Source organism: Chrysemys picta, chromosome 6 (genome assembly GCF_011386835.1).
Source record: "Chrysemys picta bellii isolate R12L10 chromosome 6, ASM1138683v2, whole genome shotgun sequence".
Classification (NCBI taxonomy): domain Eukaryota; kingdom Metazoa; phylum Chordata; order Testudines; family Emydidae; genus Chrysemys; species Chrysemys picta.
The window spans coordinates 3,051,557-3,072,882 of NC_088796.1; the positions used below are offsets into that span (position 1 = coordinate 3,051,557).

The following is a 21,326-nucleotide window of genomic DNA, read 5'->3' on the forward strand; positions in this document are numbered from 1 at the left end:
CTAGCCAAGAGTCCTGTCGCCGAGAGATGGGATCTGTGTGGGGACCAGGCAAGGTGTGTTTTGGGGGGGGAGGCAGAAATAATTAAATAAAGGGGGGTCATCCCAATGATGGAAACAGGAGCATGTGACAGGTGACCGGCTGCAATGCGTGAACAGCGACTCCACCTCTCATCAGTTTAGCAACAAGCCGCAGGCTCCAGTAGGATTATTTACGGCTGGTGTTACCCTAGCACCCGAAGCCCTGGGCAGGGTCGAGACCCCATCGTGCTAGTAGCCATGCAGACCAGAGCAAAGAGACAGGCCCTGCCCCCAAGACCCTGCCTGCTAGGTTCAGCAAGTCCCTTGGAACAGCAGGCCCGGCGGTGTTTGCAAGAGACTTCAAAACAGGCAAAAGGCTCAACGCGTGGAATTAATGGTTTGCAACGACTCGGTCGAGCCACTCAGCCTGGTCGAGAAAAGGCGGCTCTGAATTCGAGTGAGCGTATCGACTGTTATCATTGTTTCCGTGTATTACGGTAGCACTAAGAGGCCCCAGCTGAGATCCGGGCCCGTTGTCCTGGGGGCTACACGCACACATGTAGGAAGAGACAATCCCAACCTGGAAGACCTCACAATCTAGGGATTTTACAGGTGGAGAACAAAGAGGCTAAGTGACTTCCCCGAGGTCGCCCAGGGAATCAGTAGCAGAGCCAGGAACTGAACCCAGCCTGTCCAACACCATCCTTCCTCTCTGTCCCTAGCTTGGCTAAATGACAGCAAAGGTGGTGGGGACGGGGACATGAAAACCATTGAAGGTTGTGGGAGGGGAACTATTCAGGGTTCTGCATGGGGTGCAAATGAGACTAGCAAGATCAGTTTCCCAGAAATCGGATGCCTCGCTCAGCAGAACAGCCTTCCAAGGGTTAATGAACGCTTCATCCCCCAGCCAGGCCTAAGCCCAGGGGAGGCGCCATGGACTGTGTATGGAGTTACTTAGTCAGACGTGGAGCACGGGAGCTGGTCCAAGAGGTGACTAGAGCTGAACTACTCAGTAATAGCGACGGTAATGAAATAAAATGTACTATCCTTCTAGGGGGGAAATACCACAGAAACCCACCATCGTAACCTTCACTTCCAAGAGGGGAACTCCAAAAAAATAAGGAGGCTAGTGAAATAGAAACTAAGAACAGTCACAAGAGTGCAATGCCTGCAAGATTCCTGGAAGCTTTTTGAAACATCATACTAGAGACTCGTAAGGACATAAGAACGGCCAGACTGGGTCAGCCCAAAGGTCCATCTAGCCCAGTGTCCTGTCTGCCGACAGCGGCCAATGCCAGGTGCCCCAGAGGGAATGAACAGAACAGGGAATCGTCAAGTGATCCATCCCCTGTCGCCCATTCCCAGCTTCTGTCAAACAGAGACTAGGGACACCATCCCTGCCCATCCTGGCTAATAGCTATTGATGGACCCGTCCTCCATGAACTTATCTAGTTCTTCTTTGAAGACTCAAACTAAATATCCCTAATGAAAATAAAAAGTCAGAGAACCAAAAAATGCCGCCCTGGCTAAACAACAGACTAAGAGGTGGTGAGAGACAAAAAGGCATCCTTTAAAATTGGAAGTCAAATCCTGTGGAGGAAAAGAGAAAGGAGCCTAAACTCTGGCAAGTCAAGTATAAACATATCTAGAATTAGGCCGGCCAAAAAAGAGCAAATTTGAAGAGCAACTAGCAAAAGCACAAAAACTAACAGCACATTTTTTTAAGCACCTCAGGAGCGGGAGTTGGCCAAGCACGCAGTGAGGCCACTGGTCCATCGAGGCGCTAAAGGAGCGCTCAGGGAAGGCAAGGCCATTGCAGAGAAGCTAAATGAATTCTTTGCATTGGTCCTCACTGCAGAGGATGTGAGGGAGATCCCAGCACCTGGGCCATTCTTTTTGGGTGACAGATCTGTGGAAGTGACCCAGATTTGTCAATAGAGGAGATTTTTGAACAAATTGATCAATTAAACAGTAACAAGTGACCAGGACCAGACGGGATCACCCAAGGGTTCTGAAGGAACTTAGATGTGAAGTTGCAGAATTACTAACTGTGGCATGTAACCTATTGCTTAAATCAGCCTCTGGACCAGAGGACTGGAGTGTAGCTAATGTAGCACCTAGTTTTTAAAAAGGCTCCAGAGGTGACCCCGGCAATTACAGGCTGGTAAGCCTGACTTCAGTACCAGGCAAATTGGTTGAAACTATAGTAAAGAACAGAATTATTGGACACAGAGATGTACATAATTTGCTGTGGAAGAGTCAACACAGTTTTTGTAAAGGGAAATCATGCCTCACTAATCTACGAGAATTCTTTGAGGGGTCAACAAACATGTGGACAAGGGGGATCCGGTGGATATACTGTACTTGGACTTTCAGAAAGCCTTTGATCTTTGTCCCTCACCAAAGGCTCTTGCGCAAAGTAAGCTGTCATGGGATAACAGGGAAGGTTCTCTCATGGGTCGGTAACTGGTTAAAAGGCAGGAAACAAAGGGTAGGAAGAAATGGTCAGTTTTCAGAATGGAGAGAGGTAAATAGTGGGGTCCTCCAAGGATCTGTACTGGGCCCAGTTCTATTCAACATATTCATCAATGAGCTGGAAAAAGGAGTAAACAGTGAGATGGCAAAGTTTGCAGACGATACTAAATTACTCAAGATAGTTAGGTCCAAAGCAGACTGCAAAGAGCTACAAAGGGATCTCACAAAACTGGGTGACTGGCAGGGCCGGTGCAAGGAAGTTTCGCGCCCTAGGTGAAACTTCCACCTTGCGCATCCCACCCAGCCCTGCTACAGCTCCCCACCCTCCCTCCTCCCTGAGGCGCCCCCCCCACAGCAGCTCCCCCCCTTCTGCCCTGATCCCCCCCCCCCGCGGCAGCTCCCCCCGGGGAGCCGTGCGGCAGCTCCCCATCCCAGCTCACCTCTGCTCCGCCTCCTCCCTGAGCACGCCGCCCCCGCTCTAATTCTCCTCTCAGGCTTGCAGCGCCAAACAGCTGATTAGCGCCGCAAGCCTGGGAGGCGGGAGAAGTGGAGCGGCGCCCGTGCGCTCGGGGAGGGGGCGTAGGAACGCTGTAAAAAAATTGGGGGCACTGCTTTTTGGTGCCCCCAAATCTTGGCGCCCATGGCAACCGCCTAGTTTACCTAAATGGTAGCACCGGCCCTGGTGACTGGGCAACAAAATAGCCGGTGAAATTCAATGTTGATAAATGCAAAGAAATGCACATAGGAAACATAATCCCAACTGGGGTCTAAATGAGCTGTTACCACTCAATAAAGAGAGCTTGGAGTCATTGTGGATAGTTCTCTGAAAACATCCACTCAATGTGCAGCGGCAGTCAAAAAAACAAACAGAATGTTAGGAACCATTAAGAAAAGGATAGATAATAAGACAGAAAATATCCTAATGCCTCTATAGAAATCCATGGTACGTCCACACCTTGAATACTGCATGCAGATGTGGTCACCCCATCTCAAAAAAGATATATTGGAATTGGAAATGGTTCAGAGAAGGGAAATAAAATGATTAGGGGAATGGAACGGCTTCCATATGAGGAGAGATGAAAAGGACCAGGGGTCACCCAATGAAATGAATAGGCAGCAGGTTTAAAACAAACAAAAGGAAGTATTTCTTCACACAACGCACAGTCAACCTGTGGAACTCATTGCCAGGGGATATTGTGAAGGGCAAAAGCATAACAGGGTTCAAAAAAGAACTAGATCAGTTCCTGGAGGTCAGGTCCATCAGTGGCTATTAGCCCAGATGATTGGGGCACAGGCCATGTTCTGGGTGTCCCTAAATCTCTGGTTGCCAGAAGCTGGGAATGGGCGACAGGGGATGGATCACTTGATGATTCCCTGCTCTGTTCATTCCCTCTGGGGCACCTGGCACTGGTTACTATCAGTAGACAGGACACAGGGCTGGATGGATCATTGGTCTCACCCAGTCTGGCCGTTCTTCTGTTCTTCTGAGCCCTTCCCCGACTGGCTGGGGGCAATGCTCGTGATCGCAATGGTTGTTCTGCAGTGTTCTGTGCTCTGGGGTTTTAACGTGATTCTGTGTTACCTGGTGATTGCTAAAGCCCCAACTCCTGCAGTCATGTGAATGAATGACAATCTGAGCCAAAATGTCAGTTCTTCTCCAAGTGCTAACCCTGCCCGGACTCGGGGGCACGGAGCGCCTGCGTACCCACACGGGGAATACCCATGGGGACCACACAGCGCCAAGAACCTCCAGGCGTGGCTGAGTCACCTCCAATGCTTTCCCCTTGTGATTGCAGCGGAGGGAGAGAACCATGATCCCTGAAGGCTCAGACCCTAGAAGGGGAGGAAAAAACACCCACCGTTCATTGCCTATAAAAATCTCAGGCTTGGTATCGAGATCTCGTGAATGTCGGGCCCCGATTCCAGATTGCCGAAGGGGTGGGGTCGTGACACTGATTCTCCTAGGGTTCCCTGCTCCCCACTACTGTTCCTGCCGGGCTCCTTGCTCACTGGGGTGGCCGCAGAAGGCAGAAGGGGCAGGAAGTGATTCCCCGACAAACGGGGGGTGAATGTCCGTGGCGGGGATCGTCCCGTGACTTTCCTGAGCTTCGGCAAGAGAGTCCAGGTGCCTCGGAGACGTCACTGATCCTGGAGCATCTCAACCGCCTCTGCCATTCCCGTCCGCACCCAGCAGTGTGCACTGCTAGTCGGTGCTAACCCTTTGTCCTCCTGGGGACACGCTCGCCACCCTCCAGCACGCAGCAGGTCAGTCCAAACCTGTGCACCACATAACTCCCACTGACCCTCTCTTGTGAGCGGGGTGTGGGCCTCATGCCGGCATGAGGAATGGCACCCCAGAGCACAGGAGCGGGTTGATGGCTACTCGCCTAGGACGCTAGCGCCTCCTCATGGCGCAGAGGGGACCATGCAGCCCAGGGGGCTGAGCCGAACCGCTGGGCTGGCCAGGAAAGCCGGGCTGGGTGTGTGGGAGATACGCTAGCAAGGCTGGAAGTGGGGATTTCTGCCGCGCCATGGGACAGTGATAACGGGCATTGCCAGAAAGCTTGGGAGGAGGCGGAACCTGCTCGTTGGCCGGTCCTGGGCCTGCAATGACACTGCTCTGCCCAGGAGCCAGCCGCATTTCCCTTTGGCGACCGTGTTGAACGTCCCCAGAGGAGTCTGGGTAAAAAGACCACGCCTGGTCCCCGTGGGCTCCCTTGTTTACTTTGCTGTCCAGGAGTTTGCCTTTGTTTCACATAGATTCAGAGACTCCCAGGCCAGACCATTGGGATCAGCTAGTCTGGCCTCCGGTAGAACACGGGCTGTAGGATTTCCCCGAAATAATTCCCACTGGAGCGAGAGCCCCTCGCTTAGAAAAACACCCAGTCTGTTTGCCTGGCCTAAAACGCCAAGCTCCTCGGGACGGGAGCCATTTCTGTACTATGCCAAGGACACCTCCTCCTGTTACTGACCAGAACGCGCTCTTCCGGGTATGCCTGAGCGTCTGTCACCCGGGATTCACGTCACAGGCTGCCCGCTCGATCTCCCCACCCGCCCCCAAATGCAGGCAGCTCTGGGCTGCAACACGACAGCTGTGTAACAGCCACTCCGCAGGAACCTCACCCAGAAGTTTGGGACAGGAAGTGAAGGTTGGAATGGCAGGAGGGGCTCGCGGAGGGAGACTGGAATTGGCCAGGACTCTGGGGTTTTGTGCCTCTGCTCTTGGGAAAGAGACCACGGGATCTTCACCACCCGTGAGCCCCTGCTTCCATCTCGTTCCAGCCATCCATACAGCACCCTGGAGCATTGGCTCAGGACCCCCTGGGATGGGCGGGCAGCGCCATCGGTGTTCCCTACAGGACAGCACAGGAGGGCCCAGACTTAGAGGGAAAGGCCCCCCCCTACTGGGCCCCCAGCACCACGTCGATCACGATTCACTCTGGGCTTTCCCATCCCAGGGCTGACCTGGCCTGGCCCTAGATACCTGCGGTGCTGCCGGGAGAGTGGGAGGAGCAGCCTCGCACCCGTCCCCTCTTTACTGTTCCGGGTTCTGGAGGAGAATCGGGCCCAGCCAGCTCGCTCTGTGACGGGCGTCCCCCGTTCTGCTCCGTCCCTGGGTGGCGCTGGCGATAAGAGTCCTCACACAGAGCCGTGAGGGGGCAGCCCCTGAGGGAAGGGCTGGGAGACACACGTTCGAGGGGAGACCCTGGTCCTGCAATCGGGTCCTCTGGCACACGGCCCTGGATGGGGGCAGCACTGGGGAGCATTCCCTAGGTGACAGGTCTGCCCTGGCCGAGGGAGAGGGTCTCAACCCCCGTTGCTTCTCCCCTGGGATTTCTACGCTGCCGAGTTCCCCCTCTGGCTTTATGGGGCGGCCTCCTCGGTTTTCTTCCCTTCTCTCGAGGGCCCAGCAGGGAGCAGACAGGCCAAGGGAAGGAGGTTTGTCGGGGTGAATGCAGCGCACCCTGGCCCCAGAGCAAAGGGCAGGGCCCACGGCAGGCTGAGGAGCGGGGTGGGGTGAACCGTTAGCGAGGAAGTTGGAGCCCCTGTGAGCAGGGCCCTGCTGAACCAAGCTGGACCCCAGCCCAGGGGGCTTCCCCGTGCACCTGACCCGGCCCACCTCCTGCAGTACCCACAGACCCTCTGGGCTGGCTTGGCCATGCGACGAGCCTGGCATCTTGCAATGCAATTTGGGTTGGTTGATGTTTACAGTAAGAATCCCAGCTTCTTTGGGGGTTTCCAGGGCAGGGCAAAGACCCCCTCCCCGGCTGAGCCTAGAAGATGTCATTGGTCCTTCAGCTTAGCCCTGGCTCCATACCCACCCCATGTCGCCAGCCTGCCCCAGAGCTCTGGCAGCTTCCCATGAAATGGGGGCCTGAAACCTAGCTAGCCCTAGCTCTGTTAGCCCTCGTGGGTTGGTGAAGGGGGTTTGCAGAGCCGGCAGCTCCGTGCTTTGGCCCGTCTCTTGCTATCCCGAGCCAGTCAAGTCATCCCAGGCTGCCTGAAAGCAAACAGAGGGCTGGGGAAATGGAACCTGCCCTTCTGAGTCAGTGCCTCCCCCCAGAAGTGAAAGTGAGAGCTGAGATGCTGCAGGATAAATAGCGAGCGGGATCAGCAGGATTCAGAGAGCTGCAGGCGACCGTGCTGACAGCGCCGTCCATACTCCACCCGGCAGGCTACTCCCGGGCTCCCAGCCTGCCCGCCCGAGCATGGCGCTGGCTAGAAGCATGGCTTTCTTCCCTCTGCTGGCCCTCTCCCTGTGGAGCGTCCTGCCAGGTAAGATGGACCTGGGTTCTGCTCTCTTGCATCCCGGGCTCTTTAGAATAAGTCTGACTGGTTCGTTCTGGATTAGCAAATTTGGTCTTTGGCTGCCTGCTGACTTTCCAGCTAAGGTATCGACAGATCCGCTGCCGGGGCACCTGAGCCCCACGACCGTCAGTATATTTATCCCCACCGCACCCCGGGAGCTAGGAGATGCTATTAGTCCCCGCAGAGAGGGGGAACTTCAGGGCAGGGGGGGTAAACCTGGCCCTAAGTCTCGCGGGGAATCACACCCAGTTCTCCTGAGCACCAGGCTAGCCGTCCTAACCACTGGGCCACTCTTCCTCTCACCTCTGCTGCTGGATGTCGCTGCAGCCTTCCAGCATTCACAGACTGGCCTGTTAGGGTAGGAGCTGGCCCCCTCTAAGTGCCGGCTAGCCCCTCTCCTCGTGTGTGATTGCACCCTGCCAGGGCCGGCTCCTTGGCAAGCAGGTGCTTGGGGCGGCCGCTCCGGACAGGGGCGGCAGGTCCAGCTATTCGGCGGCAATTCAGCGGACGGTCCCTCACTCCCGCTAGGAGCGATCGCGGCTTTTTTTTTTTTTTTTTTTGTGTGGCTGCTTGGGGCGGCCAAATCCCTGGAGCCGGCCCTGCACCCTGTGCTCCAGTCTGCAGCGCGGCGTCCCGTTCATTCTGAAATCTCTCGGGGTTGGGGACTTGAGGCAAACGACCCCCCTGCTGCAGGGGGCGGCAATAGACCCGTCTGCAAATGACGCACGTGCTAGTTGCAAAGGGAGAGATGGCGCTGCCCCCCTTCCCCCCACATGTGCCTGGCGCAGTGAAGTGCTGAGCTGCAGGGCTGGAGCCATAAGGCTCCCCCAGAGCCCCTTCCCTGGGGCATTAATGAGCAGATCCTCATCGCACCTAAGAGGCTGCTGTCATTACTCACCTTGTGCAGGGGGGAAACTGAGGCACGGAGCAGTGATGCAACTTGTCCAGGGCCAGACCGTAAGTCTGTGATAGGCTGGCAGTGTTTGATGTCACTGATGGCACAAGGCAGGGGGAGGATCGGGTCCTGGATGCCTGTGCACGTGTTGTCTGTTGTGAGCATGAGTGTGCGTGTGCAAGGATATGTGTGGAAGGGGTGTGCGAGAGAAGGAGACGAGGGATGGGTATCCTGGCTTCTTTGGGCTTTGGACAGCACCAGGAGCATTGTGGGCTCTGCTGGAAACAATTGAGAAATAATAATAATCTGTAAAACCAAATCAGAATCCCAGCCAGGGGGCGGGGAGGGGGTGGGGGTGAGACCCAGAGCCAGACCCCTTGGAAAGAATTCTCTGCAGTAACTCAAGCCCCCCCATGTAGCACCCCGTCTCCGGCTACTGGAGACATTTGCTGATAGCATTCGGCTGTCTCCTGTTTATGTTCGTTCTGGCACAAGGAGGCGACGGGCACAGAAAGCCCAGGACAGGACCCAGTACAACTCACGCCTGCGTTTCCAGTCAGCAGGGAACCGACCCGAGTTGAATAAGGGGGGCTGCTAGAGGAACTAAGGGAAGAGCCGAGAGGAGCTTTGCGAGGGGCCAAGCAGCAGGAGGGCGGGAGTGAAATCCGTGGGTCTGCACAGCAGAGCGGGGAGCTCTGGAGCGCGCCCCATCTCTCAGCCACGCAGACGGCCTCTAAGCCCGCTGGGTGGAACAAGGGTGAGGGTTCAGAGCGGGAAACGCCAGCTACCCTTTACATCTCTGGGACACTTCTCTCCAGGTTAGCCTGGTACTGCGTGAGCTAAGAGCGGACATCGGCCTTGGTGTTCGAACCAAGGGCCGAGGAGCAGGACTCCTGGGGGCAGATGAAGGACCCTAGGAAGGAGTTCCTGTGTGGGGAGAATCTGGCCCCAGGCTCCAATCCTGGCTCTGGCACAGGCTTGCTGTGTAAATCGGGGCAAGTCACATCACTGCACGGTGCCTCAGTTTCCCTCTATGAAATGGCTGCAGTGGGTAGTACTGAGCCAACTGCCGGCACGCTGGGAGATTCAGTTAGTTACTAGAACAGGAGGACTTGTAGCACCTTAGAGACTAACACATTTCTTTGGGCATAAGCTTTCGTGGGCTACAGCCCACTGCATCGGATGCATGGAGTGGAACATATAGTAGGAGATATATATACATACAGAACATGAAAAGGTGGAAGTTGCCCAACCAACTGTAAGAGGTTAATTAATTAAGATGAGCAATTATCAGCAGGAGAAAAAAAACTGTTTGTGGTGATAATCAGGATGGCCCATTTCAGACAGTTGACACGAAGGTGTGAGGATACTTAACATGGGGAAATAGATTCTATTAGTGTAATGACCCAGCCACTCCCAGTCTCTAGTCAAGCCCAAGTTAATGGTATCTAGTTTGCAAATTAATTCAAGTTCAGCAGTTTCTCATTGGAGTCTGTTTTTGAAGCTTTTCTGTTGCAAAATTGCCACCTTTAAGTCTGTCACTGAGTGGCCAGAGAGGTAGAAGTGTTCTCCTACTGGTTTTGAATGTTATGATTCCTGATGTCCGATTTGTGTCCATTAATTCTTTTGCGTAGACACTGTCCGGTTTGGCCAATGTACATGGCAGAGGGGCATTGCTGGCACATGCTGGCATAGATCACATGGGTAGATGTGCAGGTGAACGAGCCCCTGATGGCGTGACTGATGTGATTAGGTCCTATGATGATGTCACTTGAATAGATATGTGGACAGAGTTGGCATCGGGCTTTGTTGCAGGGATTGGTTCCTGCGTTAGTGTTTTTGTTGTGTGGTGTGTGGTTGCTGGTGAGTATTTGCTTCAGGTTGGGGGGCTGTCCGTAAGCGAGGACTGGGCCAACCTGAAGCAAATACTCACCAGCAACCACACACCACACAACAAAAACACTGTCCCGCCCCTCTCCCGGTCATGACCACCAGCCTCATGCAGGACAGCCTGTCCAGGGCAGGTGAGGGCCCAGAGCTGCCCCCGGCACAGCAGTGCAGGGCTGGTCATGGCTCCGTGGCACTAGCTCCCAGGGGCACGCGTGACAGTTTCCAGACTCGTCTCCGTGCTGACCTGCAATCGCCGGCTCGCTCTGCAGGGGCGTGAGCAAGGTGCTGCACCCAGTGCACTGGCTGGGAACCAGGAGACCTGGGGGCTATTCCTGGCTCTCCCACAGCCTGTGCTAATGCCCTTGGCAGGTAGCCTTGTACCGTCACTCCCTGTCTCTCCAGGGGGGTCAGCCCTTGTGCCCGCAGCTCCGGGGCTCAGGTCATCCATGTTTCTCAAGGGCTCGAGATGCCCAGGAGGGAGGGGCCGGGTGAGGGCAGAGAGTGCCCATTAGCCGTCAGATCCACTGGACTAGGGGGTTTCCCAGAGAGGCCCAGCGCGGAGGCGTTCACACCCAGACTGGAGGGAAGCCCTGACTGACCAGGGGGACAGATGAGCTGCCACCTCGGGGCTTTTCCGTCTCTCATGTCGACGCCTCCACAAGAACGGTGCCAGTTTGCCCCAGTGAAGAGACATCTCCAGGACGTTGGATTCTTGCTGGGAGCCGGCTGCCCCCTGCTCTCTGCCCCAGCGGCTGTGCCCTTCCCTCTCCCCTTTGCCCATTGCTCCCATCGCTTTTCTCTTCCAGCGTCCGGCAGCAACGACGCCCTGGACTGCTGCCTGAGAACGAGCCAAGTCCCCATCCCCCGCAAAATCGTGCTGGACTACGTGGTGCAGCGGATCCACGACGGCTGCCCCATCCACGCCGTGGTGTGAGTTCCTCGGCAGCGCCAAGCGCCGTGGGGTGCCGAGCTCTGGGGAACGCTGGCTGGGGGGCAGCGTGAAGGGGACACGCTGATGCTGCTGGGGGGCATGAGGGAAGTCTGGCTGGTTTGGGACATGGGGACAAAGGGTGGGAGAGAAGAGTGCAGATCAGACACCACGGGGATGGGCGCTGGGTAGAACAAAGCCGGGAACCCAGAGACATTTCAGAGGCTTCTTCTCCAGCCCCCTGAATCCACAGAGATTTTTCCCGCCACTAGCTCCACCCTGCACCGCTCCTGCGCCCAGCTCTCCTGCAGGACGGCGCTGCGAGCCCAGGCAGAACTCCATGATGACTGCCAGAGTGCCCCCAGCACTCTGGGAGCTTTGCCCAGGGCAGCAGCTGAGCAGAAGTGAGGGTTGCCAGCTGCTTGCTCCGAGAATACCCCCCCCCCAGCTGCAATGGGAGGGAAGGGGACAGGAAGTGACCCCAGAGGAGTATCTCAGCAAGTGGCCCAGTCCTTTTGGATGTGGTGGGAGGGACAGTCCAGCTGGTGATTAGCACAATAAGTCTTCCCTTCGACAGCCCTTCCGCTCCCATTAACAAGCCAAACCTCACGGCCCCGTGCAGCAGGGAAAGCCAACCCTCTCCAGCCTGCAAACAGGGAAACTGAGGCCTGGGCGGTGATGTGCCCACAGGGACCCAGCGATGCTGTGGCAGGGCTAGCCATGGGGACGCAGGTCTCCCAACAGGCAGGCCCTTGCTTTAAGCACAGACCGTGCTCGCTGTCTATCCCTGGAGAGTGCCCAGTGCAGGTCCCGGGCCCTGCTGGGCTCCCACCCACAGGTAGCTGCTGGTGCATGCCAGGAAGGAGCTCTGGCCCGTCCCTATGCCAGGCGGAAGCAGGGCCCGGGCACGGTGCTGAAGGGATCCAGAGGTGGCCAGAAGGTGTTTTGTTCTGGCCTCCCACCGTGCAACACGCACCAGTCTCTCAGCCTGGCCCCCGGCCATTGCTCTCAGCGCTGGGAGTCTGGGCGGGGGTCAGAGCCCTGCTGTGATCAAAGGGATTTGGGGGGCAGCCAGCCAAACCAGAGGCTTTGCAGCCTCCTGTCCCACTCAGCCAGGGTGACTCACTGCTGTGCAGGCAGCCGGGGGCACAGCCCCCCCAGAGCCCATCCTGCTCCAGGCCTGAGCCATAGCCGCTCTGCAGCTGGGAGAGTTCGGCTTCCTGCTGCACCCGACCGGGGCGTGTCCGTCGTGACGAGCACCACAAGAGCTGAACGCGACGGGGCAGCCACCCCAGTGACTCCCCAGCCGATGGGCCCTAGCCGGCTTTCAGCTCCTCTTACGCTATGTCACTTCCCAGCCCGGGCGGCTCTGGATTGCCGGCTGGAGCCAGTCAGGGGGAGCCTCGGACCGCTGGGGGCCTTGGTTCGGACAATTCGCCCAGCGCGAGGCTGAAATGGGGCTGGGGTCCCAGGAGAACAGGCTGTCTCCTGCGGGATCCTGAGCAGGCGCTCAGGTTAGCCAGGGCAGGAATATCATAGCGACAGCCTCTGCCCGGGGCTGGCACCATTTCTGCTTCTGACCTCGCCACAGCCCCCACGCGGCTCTGCCCCGCGGGCACGGCCGCCTTTGGCCCTATTGCTGTACAAAATGCTGGATTCGGTTCCTCGCTCTGTCGCTGACTCCCAGGGTGACCCTGGGCAAGTCACTGCAGGGTTTGGTGCCTCAGTTTCCCCCGGGTGGAATGAGGATAACAGGCCTTGCCGGGGGCTGTGAGAAGAAAAGCGTTAAAGACGGTCATTCACTGGGGTGCTCCGGCTGTGGTGCACCAGCCCTTCCTGGGCCAGCAGCGCCAGATGTAGCCCGACTTGGCAGCCAGCCCGGAAGGCCCCATAGGCTGCAGCACCTGGAATAACAGAGAGCCAGGGAGCGGCTCCAGGCGGAGGAGGGGAGCGACGGAGGCAGCTTGGTTTGATTGATGCGGCGCATCCTGGTCAGCTGTCCCCATCTGTTTCCTTGTTGTGCGTTAGGTTTATCACCGTGAGGGGCAAGCAGCTCTGTGCCCCTCCCCATGCCCACTGGGTGCGGCGTCTGACAGACAGGCTGGACAGTGTGTACCAGAGCAAGGTAAGGGTCACAGCTAAACCCGTGCAAAGCCCACGGGCATTGGGCGAGCAGCAGAGGCACCAGCTAGTCAGGGCTGGGCAGACACGGCTGAGGCTTCACCCCCTCCATGCTGGGCGCAGGATGCCCACCGTGGATCCCAGCTGCTCCCCTCCCCTTGCGGGGTCAGACCGCTGGCCCGTCCACCGCGGGACCCTGCTCCCTGCCTCGCCGGAGCGGGCACTGGGGTCAGACTCCAGCCACTCACCCCCTACGGGTCCCGCTAATCTGGAATTCTGCCTCCTACCAAGGCAGCCCATTGGTCACCGGAGTCCTGCACCCCAACTCACCCCTCTGTGCCAGGGCAGCCCATTGGTCACTGGAGTCCTGCATCCCAACTCACCCCTCTGTGCCAGGGCAGCCCATTGGTCACCGGAGTCCTGCACCCCAACTCACCCCTCTGTGCCAGGGCAGCCCATTGGTCACCGGAGTCCTGCACCCCACCTCACCCCTCTGTGCCAGGGCAGCCCATTGGTCACCGGAGTCCTGCACCCGAACTCACCCCTCTGTGCCAGGGCAGCCCATTGGTCACCGGAGTCCTGCACCCGAACTCACCCTTCTGTGCCAGGGCAGCCCATTGGTCACTGGAGTCCTGCACCCCAACTCACCCCTCTGTGTCAGGTCAGCCCATTGGTCACCGGAGTCCTGCACCCCACCTCACCCCTCTGTGCCAGGGCAGCCCATTGGTCACTGGAGTCCTGCACCCGAACTCACCCCTCTGTGCCAGGTCAGCCCATTGGTCACCGGAGTCCTGCACCCCACCTCACCCCTCTGTGCCAGGTCAGCCCATTGGTCTCTCTAATCGAGGAGCCCACCTCTGGCCATGCTGGACCAGACCATCTAGTCTCCATCTCCTCCCGGTGTGGGAACAGTGAAGACAGAGCGGCATGTGAGCTTCGAGCTGCGGGTGTGATGGGGAAGGGCTGTGCCTGGGCTCACCACAGCACTGCACACCTCTCCCCCCGGCACTAGCTGCATGGTCAGTCTCTTGAGGATCATTCCCGCATAAGCTGGGGAGACCCTAAAGCCACCTGTGCCCCAAGAGAAGGACGTACAGTTCCTCTTCCTCTCCCGGCCATGGGGCTAGCGCCAAGCGAGGGTAAGAGCGGGACCTCCGTGGCAGCGGAGCAATCGGGCAAAGGAGCTGTCAGCCCCCTGCCGGGCCGGTGCACTGGAGAAAACAGTTGGTGACAGTGAGCAGCTGCTTGCTGGGGAGTAGGGGGGCGGGTCCCTTTATGCCATTTCCTTCTCCATCGCTGGCTGGAGTGGCTCACGACCGTGAGGGCCTGTCTCGGGGCAGACCCCCCAACCTGGGCTGTGTTTGATGAATAGATTTCACCTCCCCAGTAACAAATGTGAACTCCTGGCTCACCGCACGGAGTCACAGACAGTCCCCACAGACACTCCAGTCTGTCCTGCCACCCAGGCAAGCCGGCCTTAGTGAGACATGGTCACTTGCCCCAAAGATCCCAAAATATTCAGGTTACTCCCAGTCCTAAGGGACCAGTCACATACCTCGGATCAGTTTGTACCTCACATCTCACACCAAAGGCAGCGCCGGTAGCCAGTCCTGTAATCAGCTAACTAAAGGGTTATTAACTAGAAAAAAGAAACAACAGAGAGTTACCTACAGGGGAAAGCAAGCGAACCTATACACACAAATGAGTTACCAGCTACGGTGTCTCAAGATGACAGAGATGTAGTAATCTGCCAATATAAAATGTCTTTCCGGACGGACTCAGGGGTAACCCCGGGGGATCTCTGCCTTAGTTCAGTGTCTCTGACCCTGGGAGAGTTCAGACAGCAAAGAGATGATCCATTTTCTTGTGACCCTGTTTTATCTTTTACATTTAGCCTTCCAGTCCCTGAGCCAAGCTCCCCTGTACAGCAGCATGGGCCGTCCATCAACCCTTTGTATTGTGATGTTCCTTAAGGGCCTGTTTAATCTTCATAGGCCTCCTGGGCGGCAGGAGGGACCATTCCTAGGCCTGGGTTCCCAAGTTCAGAGCAAACCTTTTCACAGTTACAAAGCAAAACGGACCTACGTCCTTCCAGCTGGGAATGCAGCCGTTTCGCAGGAGATTAGTGCAGAGAGCAACTTCCAAGCGTTCCACGGAGTCTAAACACTAAGTACAGGCTAAGATCAGACTAATCCCTATTTTGAGCCAAACTAACATACAGTTGAGCTGGTTTGAGTTCCCGCGATGAGTTTGTCAGTGCTGGCACCTGGTTTACCAGCATAGAACATCAGGGGTGGAAGGGACCTCAGGAGGTATCTAGTCCAACCCCCTGCTCAAAGCAGGACCAACCCCAACTAAATCATCCCAGCCAGGGCTTTGTCAAGCCTGACCTTAAAAACCTCTAAGGAAGGAGATTCCACCACCTCCCTAGGGAACCCATTCCAGGGCTTCACCACCCTCCTAGTGAAATAGTGTTTCCTAATATCCAACCTAAACCTCCCCCACTGCAACTTGAGACCATTGCTCCTTGTTCTGTCATCTGCCACCACTGAGAACAGCCGAGCTCCATCCTCTTTGGAACCTCCCTTTCAGGTAACTGAAGGCAGATATCAAATCCCTCCTCATTCTTCTCTTCTGCAGACTAAACAATCCCAGTTCCCTCAGCCTCTCCTCATAAGTCATGTGCTCCAGCCCCCTAATCATTTTTGTTGCCCTCCGCTGGACTCTCTCCAATTTGTTCACATCCCTTCTGTAGTGGGGAGCCCAGAACTGGACACAGTACTCCAGATGAGGCCTCACCAACGTCTTTCCTTCTCTAATTCCCTAGGACAACCTCTGGAGCAAGTAGACCGGAGGAGCCTGCGGCTGGCCCACGGCCCGGCGATGGGAAAGGGGCTGAGAGATGATCGTGACGCCTGCGAACTCTGCATTCCCCTTTCAGCGTGTCCGGCTGCAGGGCAAACACCTTACAGCTCCCTGGGACTGATTCCGGTGTGACCGCACTGCCTCCCCTTGGAGATCCCCGCTTTCTGCTCTCTGCTCTCTGCTCTGCCCTGGGGTCTCCCTTGGCTTCTGTGACTTGTCAAGCTGAGTGTGGCTGGACTGGGAGCGCCCCAGGCCTGCCAGCTGCGAGCGACACAGGGCGTGCCGGCTGGCACTGCTCTGAGCGTAACCCGTTCCACACCGAAGCTTTCTCACAATGAGCTGGGCACCTCCACAGCGCCTGGGCAGGCCCTCGCGGCACCCCCGGGAATTAGGGAGGTCTCTGCGCTCAGTGGCTTCAACTCAGCCGTGGCAGGTGGCAACTGACGGCTGGTACAGCCTGGCTGGCTGTGCCGTGGCCACGATGTGAGATGAGTTTGGTAGGTCTCAGCCCAGCCCCTAGTGGGCAGGTGCCCACATTAGAGACACCACAACTGGCACTGAATGGCCCCTTTGCGGGCACAGACCATGGACTGAATGGGCCACAAAGACTGAACTCTTGTCAGTCTAGAGGGGTCCCAGAAGGGCAGGGTGCAGTCACACAGGGGGAAGCCAAGTCCAACTGCTGTCTGCGCTGTCCTGTCTTGGGTCTCCTGGCCTGCCAATCCGGCCCCGTTCTCCAGCCCCGCATTCCCTGCAATCCCTTCTGAATGTTGGCAAATTTGGGCACAAAACCTGTTTTTCTTTTTGCCAACCCCCACGCCGGCCGGCCTGTCCTGTGCCGCCTGCCCCGCGAATGCTTCTGTACCAAGCCGCCAGGGCGGCGCCAAGGGAGTCACTGAGGGGAACCCCAGTGGGCACTTTTGCAGAGCCACTTCCGGGTGGTGAGAGCGTGGTGGCTAACGCACGGCAGCGCTGGACCTCAGCGATGCATCGGGCTGGCTTGGGGGGCGGGGGGTCAGTTCCGTTCCTTTAAAGCCACCAGGGTTTTTCCTTCCCTGAGCAGCGTAGCGCTGAGCTGAGCACGCCAGGGCTGGAGATGGAGAGCGGCAAAAGGCCAGGCGAGAAGCGTGTTGCTCCAGTTTTTAATTAACAATAAATACATCAATAACCTGGGACGTGTGACCAGTCCTGGAGCTTAGGTCAGCCCGGGGGAGCAGCGTGGTTGGCAGAAGGGGTGGAGAGAGGAAAGCAGCGTGGTACCGTGTCCAGGTCGGGTAGCCCAGGTATTGGAAGCAGCACGCGATAAGGCCTGGGTCAGCCAGGAGCGGAGGAGACTGAGACAGCGTGAGGGGAGGACTGGCTTCACCGTGAGTGACAGCTGGGCAGCCCGCCACGGCGGGCCATTCCCTGGCTACTCCTCCAGGCAGGAACGGGTTTCTCCTTCCCATCAGAGACTCCAGGACCCCCAGGGCTCCTCTGCTTTTCTGAATCCGACTGATCTTGGCCTGTGTCTAGACGCCCCCGGCCGGGGGTCAGCAGCTCCATGCAATTGCCGCGGGCTCTGTTTGCTGTTGTGAAATACAGGAGAATTTGCTCTTTCTCGCTCTCTCGCTCGCTCTCCCCTTTTTGGCTGTGATCAAAATGATTTTTTAAAATAAAAATACCTGAAACATACAAACCTTCCCACTTGTGTTTGAGGTACAAACCCTGCTGGGTTGAGGGGAGGGGGGCTTCGGGGCTAGGACAGTCAAGCATTGGCATCCGGTTCTGTGGGGAAGACACATCTCCCATTGGACCTGGGCACCTCACTGCCCTGGAAAATCTCCCTCATCCCTCAGGAGCTCTCCAGCACCCAGCAGTGCCGCTTTGCATGAGCACAAGGTGCCTGTAGCACCTGCCCATGTGCCTGCTGATGCTTGCCACACATCACTGCACTGCCGAGGAGACAGGGGCAAAGCCCCGGGGACGTTGCATTGTGGAGACCTAACCAGCCCATTCCCCAGCCCCAGCCGCCTTTCAGAGCCAGCGTTGGCTAGCAGCTGCCCCGCAGCGGGATCAGGCCGGTCTCAGCTCTGAGGCCCCCGTGCAACAAGACACCTAAGCATTTGTATAACTTTAAATGCAGAACCAAATTCTGTCCACCAGGCGTCCCCTTCCTAGACTAAACAGGCCTCCTGGTGCGAGGCAGGGCCCCCATCGATGTGATCAAAATAATGATATAAGAATACTTAGGGACTGTCAAAGACCTTGAGGGACGGGATCATTATCCTCACCCTACAATGGGTAAACTGAGGCACAACGCTTCATGCCAGCAACAGAGCGCAAGTCTTCTGATTCCCCTTGCCGTTTACTGCAGGCCCAAGGTAGAACTGGACAGCTGCCAGTTAGTCGGTGCGGCCTGAGCTCTCGTTACAGCCAGTGCCTAGAATCACACCATCAGACAACTGGTTGTTTAGCCTGGACCTGCTGCCCAGTGCAGGGTTGTCTAATCTCCAGAGCCGGACGGAGGCAGGAGCCTGACACACAGCTGTGAGCACACACCGCTCCCCAACTCTCCGAATAGAAGAGAATTGTTAAGCACTTGCGAGGCGTTTTAATGCACACGAACACCCCTCAGCCCCTGCCCAGTGACGTTATAAACTGACATAAAGCCAATAAGAGGCAGACGACGCTTGGCCATAAAAACGCCCTGAGAGATGCAGAGCGGCTCGAAGCTGATGTGGGTTGGCAGCACTCGTAGCCCTCGTCGGACAATGTGTTTCCAGAAGGGGTATGAATGGAGGGAGGATCAACGTCTCCCCGAGAGAGGAATGATTGGGGAGGCTCAAAAAAACTCCAGGGCAACTTGACTGGGGAGGGAAAATGGGGTTTTCAACACAACGAACCCTTCCACAGAATGTAACCGCGTTCCACAAAACCATGGGCTTCTTTTCATCAGAGAACTGTAAACCCCCAAATCTGAACAGTTTTGGCCAAAACCTGAAAATGTTTTGGTTTCCAGCAGATTTGGGGAGAAAAATTTCAGTTGCTGAAAACCAAAATTGGGGCTTTTCCTTTTGCAATTAAAAACATTCCAATTTTCTGCAGACCTCTCAACTTCCCTCCTCCCCTCCCCGTCCTCCCACCCTGTATTCCCCAAATGTAGAAATAAACCTGCCAGATGCTCCCCCTCCGCAGGGCACCAAGAAATCCAGTGTGATGGTTAAGACCAAGCTATATTCTCTGTACACAAACTCCAGACATGTTTTTAGGAGCAGCAGAGCAAGCCATGGCAAAGGGAAGCAGGCTGGCATGTGGCCCCAGCCCTGCCTTTGGAATATAAGAACACAAGAACAGGCCCACGGGCAGGGCCAGCCCACAACATTTTGGCACCTGAGGCGGGGAGTGCAAATGACGCCCTCTCCCCCCCCCATGCTCCCTTGCTTGGGGCAAAACTTTGAAAGGTCTCAATTCTGCCTTCTTCCTGTTCTACTCCTCTCGTGGTACTGCTCGGCTACCTACCCCAATAAAGGAGAACTAACATCTTAAAATGCCTTGTTCAAAAATTTTAAGTAACATTTAACTTTCAAACGCCTGAACAGCAAATGTAACTTTTCTTGTCTGCATAGTAAACACTGGCATTTTTATCTGTTTGAATAATCAAAGTGGTGCTTTCCGTGCCTTCTTGGTTGCAAAGATCTGAATTGCTTCCTGCTGAAGGTGCACAGTCTGGGCCAGCTCATGCTCTACTGAGATGGTTGCAAGGCCGACCAGCCTCTCCTGTGTCATTGTGGAGTGTAGATGTGTTTTTATTAACTTCACCTTGGAGAAGCTGCGCTCTCCACTGGCAACTGTTACAGGAAGTGTTAGAAGTATGCGCAGAGCAACAAAAGCATTTGGAAAGAGGGGGGTCATCTTATTTGTGCACATATATTCCAGAACAGCCTTTGGAGTTGATCCTGCTGAAATGTATCTTGAAAGGGCTTTCAGTTCATCACCAAAATCACTCACATCAATATTGCGCATGTCATCATGTGTCAACACTGTCTCTAGTGCCCTGCATTGCTGCTGTAGGTCTTCTTCAGGTATAGTGAGGAGTTTTGGAATATCCTACAACTTCCCAAATATACTGCTGTGTTCCTTGAGCTGCATGAAACGGTCTTCAACTGACTGTATTGCACAATCTAGCACCTGGTTAAAGAATTCAACTTTGAATTGTTGTTTGGGGTCTCTAATGGGATTATCCCGTGCCTCGTAATCAAAATGTCTTCTTCTTCGGTGACTCTTGTATTCTTGAATGGGTGGGAAAATAGCTTCAGTGTGAAGTTCCTCTGCCAACTTCTGTGCACTCTCAGAACGTTTTGAAATCCCTCATCTGACCGGTAAGACTGTAGGTGTGACTTTGCTTTGTCCAGTTGTTCCATTGCTCCAGATATATCAAGGTCAACACTTGGAGTCTCTTGCTTACAACATTTATTTCAAACAGTAGGTCATGCCACAACACTAAGCCACACAGAAATTTGAAGTTATGTATGTTTCTGGTGATTCCATTTCCCTCTGCCACTGTTCTCCCATGAACAGTTCCTGTCATAGCATTATCCTCCATAATGGCAACTATGGCATCATCTATCTTCCCAATCTGGTGTTTGATCGGCTTTATCGCCTCCACTCGACTTTCCCATCATGTGGCACTCACTGGTTTCAGTGTCCGAGAGGATGTTCCCAGATGTTGCTTCAAAATTTGCCATGGATGAGTTGATGCAGAGAAAAATACATAGATGCTTCGAATTACATTAAAAAAGTCAGCAGCCTCACTAGAAGCTGATGCTGCATCACTGACCACCAAGTTCAATGAATGAGAACTTCATGGGACAAAAAAAGCTCGAGGGTTTAACTCGGATCCGTGTCTGCACTCCTCTGTGCTTTCCTCTCATGTTGGCACCATTATCATAGCCCCGACCTCTCATGTCAGCTATCGCAATTCCTGTATCTTCCAGCTTTTTAAGAAGCACATTTGTCATACCAGCTCCTGTAGTATCATCAATGTCAATAAATTCTAGAAAATGCTCTGACAGTCACCATTGCAGAGACATTTTCACTAGGTTCTGTTGTTGTTACAAAACGCACCATTCAAGTCATTTGTTCCGTATGGCTGATGTCAGGTGTGCAGTCCAGAATAACAGAGTAATATCTTGCTGACTTCAGATCTGCCACAATCTTCTGTTTGATTTTTGTTGCCAGTAACTGTATGATCTCATTTTGAATTGTTTTTCCAAGGTAGTGGCGTGTGTACATTTCTTGGGTGGTGACACTTCTCAGATGCTCCTGGAGTACAGCATCAAACTC

At 55.5% G+C, this 21,326-nt stretch overlaps 1 protein-coding gene across 1 annotated transcript; it reads left to right on the top strand.

The window, feature by feature from the left end:
- The first annotated feature begins 7,068 nt into the window (after positions 1-7,068).
- On the top strand, positions 7,069-17,679 carry LOC101944623 (C-C motif chemokine 19). The gene is made up of 4 exons (XM_005311696.4): positions 7,069-7,269; positions 10,894-11,017; positions 13,044-13,140; positions 15,964-17,679. Exons 1-4 carry the CDS (start codon positions 7,203-7,205, stop codon positions 15,982-15,984), a joined length of 309 nt encoding a protein of 102 aa, XP_005311753.2. The 5' UTR covers positions 7,069-7,202; the 3' UTR covers positions 15,985-17,679.
- Positions 17,680-21,326: the final 3,647 nt, after the last annotated feature.